The following is a 2,484-nucleotide window of genomic DNA, read 5'->3' on the forward strand; positions in this document are numbered from 1 at the left end:
CTTCAAGGCCAAGGGTAGTGGGGGCTGTTAGAGCTCCAGTCCTTCCTCAGGGGTTCCAGCTTGTCCCTGCTGTCCCACTGCACACCCATCTTCCCTTCCTGAAGATCAGTCAATTCCTGTAGCAAATTTCTTATCCATATACCACTCTCCTAGCAACGCCGATTCTCTGATTGAACCTGGGGTCAGCTGAATCAAGGCTCCTAACGATATCCTCCTCGTCCTAATCCCTGGAATCTGTGATGTCACTTTACGTGGCAAAGGGACTTTACAGACTGGATGAGGTTAAGGACCTTGAGATGGAGATGATCCTGGGTCCAATGTAATCACAGGATCCTCCTAAGAGGAAGGCAGGAGATTAGAGTAGATGTACAAATGGAAGCAAAAGGTTGTAGACACAAGGAAGGGGCCAGGAGCCAAGGAATGCAGGCCAACCTCTAGGAGCTGGAGAATGGAAGGGAACGGATTCTCCCCTAGAGCTGCCCGAAGGAACCAGCTCTGCGGACACCTTGGCCCAGTGAAACTGATTTTACACTTCTTTTTTTTAAAAATATGTCTTTATTGATTTTTAGAGAAAGAGGGAGATAGATAGAAACATCAATAGGAGAGAAACATCATCCATCGGCTGCCTCCTGCACGCCCCCTACTGGGGATCGAGCCCGCAACCTGGGCATGTGCCCTGACCAGGAATTGAACCAGCGACCTCTTGGTTCCTGGGTCGACACGGAACCACTGAGCCACCCCTGCTGGGCGGATTTTACACTTCTGACCTCCAGGAGTATAAGACAATACACTTGTGTTGTTTCAAGCTACTTAATTTGTGGTGCTTTGTTAGCGTGGTAACAGGAAAGGAATGCTTGATTCATAAGAGATGTGTCCACAGAGTCAAGGCACAGACATTGTATTCAGGGGGCCGAGAGCCACTGAGTAAAATGTGACACACCAAGAGAGGCAGGCACACAGAAACAACCATACGACGACCGCAGGTCTCACAAATGCCACAGAGACAACCGCAGTGTCACACACCAGTCATCTGTGGCACTCCTCGGAAACACACACACCCAGGGTCACTGTGGAGTGTAACAGGGTCTCCTGGAAAAACGTCACACGTTCGGTCATCCCCGAAAAACAATGGCTCAGTGACACGATGACAGAACATCCGAACACGCCGGAAATCCTCGAGTCACTCACACATGCCATCGCCCTTCTGAGACTCACAGGTCACTCGTGGAGGCAGCGGGGTACGGCTTTCAGGTGGGTGCCCACACAAGCACACTTCTCCAGACCTCCTCATGAAAGCGGTCCAGCCAAGCCAGGGATATGTTACAAAAATAGTTTATTACAAAAGAAATCCAACCAAAAATGCCTAATAATTTACATCGTTATAAGTGCCCGGCTGCAGTCCGTCTCTCCCTCCTCATGGGCGGAGGGCAGAGGCAGCAGCTGTTCCCTGGTTCCACCAGCTCTGAGGGAGGAGAAGGAAATACATGATTGAGTGGGATTCCAGACAGGAGATGGGTGCTTGAGGAGAACAGGGGAAAGAGTCCTGGGCGGAAGATGGAAGACGAGGTGGGGGGATATCTGTGCTCAAAAGAGGGGGCAAATGCATGTGCAAATCCTGGTTCGAAGATTGGGGGGGGGGGCAGAGTGAGATCTTCACAGTTTCCAGGAGGGCTGACTCCACAAGGGAAGGGAGGTCCCTCCTCATGAGTCCAAGATCTGCCCCCCCATCCCTCTCAGCTGCCTCCTGGAGCTGGCGGGGGAGGCACCGGCCGGCCAGGGGCTTGGAGGACCCCGACAAAGGGCAGGAAGGCAGGTGGAGATGAGGGAGAGAGGAAGAAATTGTGGGGAGCCATGGGAAATCCAAGGGGATCCTTGGGAGGAGACTGGGAAGGCGAGGAGGATGGTGATGCAGAGAGAAGACCTGTGGGAAGAAGAGAGAAGGCGGGTGAGGGCAGTGAGACTAGATCCAGAGAGAAGGGGGTCGGGGTCCCAACTCCTGGGTTCGGAGGGGGCGCAGGGCCGGGAAGGTCGGGAGGAAGGAGGGAGCTGGGGCTGGAGCTGGTTTCTCACCATTGGAGCTGAGGCGGCTGCTGCTCTCGGGGGAGGTGGTGGCACTCCGGTCAGGGGAGGGCTCTGGCTGTGACGCAGGCGCAGGCCGCGTGGCCTTCCCCCTCAGGATGTCGATGACCTGCAGGAAGATGGGGGTCACCACCAGGCCCCCCCCTCCCTCTACCTCCGCTTGCTCAAGGGTCTGTCAGCGAGCACAGCAGCAGGTGAAGGTGGGCACGTTGCCTCCTTTCTTGGTGCCTCAGGCTCTCCTCCTGTCTAGACCTCACACCCACCCTCTGCGCTCCACGCCTGGGCACAGACGCACACGCACACCCCTGGGTCTGTTCTAGGGGAACAGACTCCCCCAGCCCCGCGCCCCACCGCCGCGCACACTCACCCGGCGGCTGCGCGCCACCATGAGCGGTGTGTCGTTGT

At 55.7% G+C, this 2,484-nt stretch overlaps 1 protein-coding gene across 1 annotated transcript in view; it reads right to left on the bottom strand.

Moving 5' to 3' along the window:
* Positions 1-1,316: 1,316 nt before the first annotated feature.
* The window catches only part of BCL3 (B-cell CLL/lymphoma 3), a gene marked incomplete at its 5' end in the record, with an annotated part of 9,268 nt that continues 8,100 nt past the window's right edge, over positions 1,317-2,484 (bottom strand). The window contains 3 exons of the mRNA XM_014537379.1: positions 1,317-1,921; positions 2,071-2,188; positions 2,447-2,482. Coding sequence (XP_014392865.1) covers positions 1,734-1,921; positions 2,071-2,188; positions 2,447-2,482 — 342 coding nt within the window. The remainder of the gene's footprint in view (positions 1,922-2,070; positions 2,189-2,446; positions 2,483-2,484) is intronic.

The sequence above is a fragment of the Myotis brandtii genome, unplaced genomic scaffold, assembly GCF_000412655.1.
Source record: "Myotis brandtii unplaced genomic scaffold, ASM41265v1 scaffold1774, whole genome shotgun sequence".
In the NCBI taxonomy this organism is placed as follows: domain Eukaryota; kingdom Metazoa; phylum Chordata; class Mammalia; order Chiroptera; family Vespertilionidae; genus Myotis; species Myotis brandtii.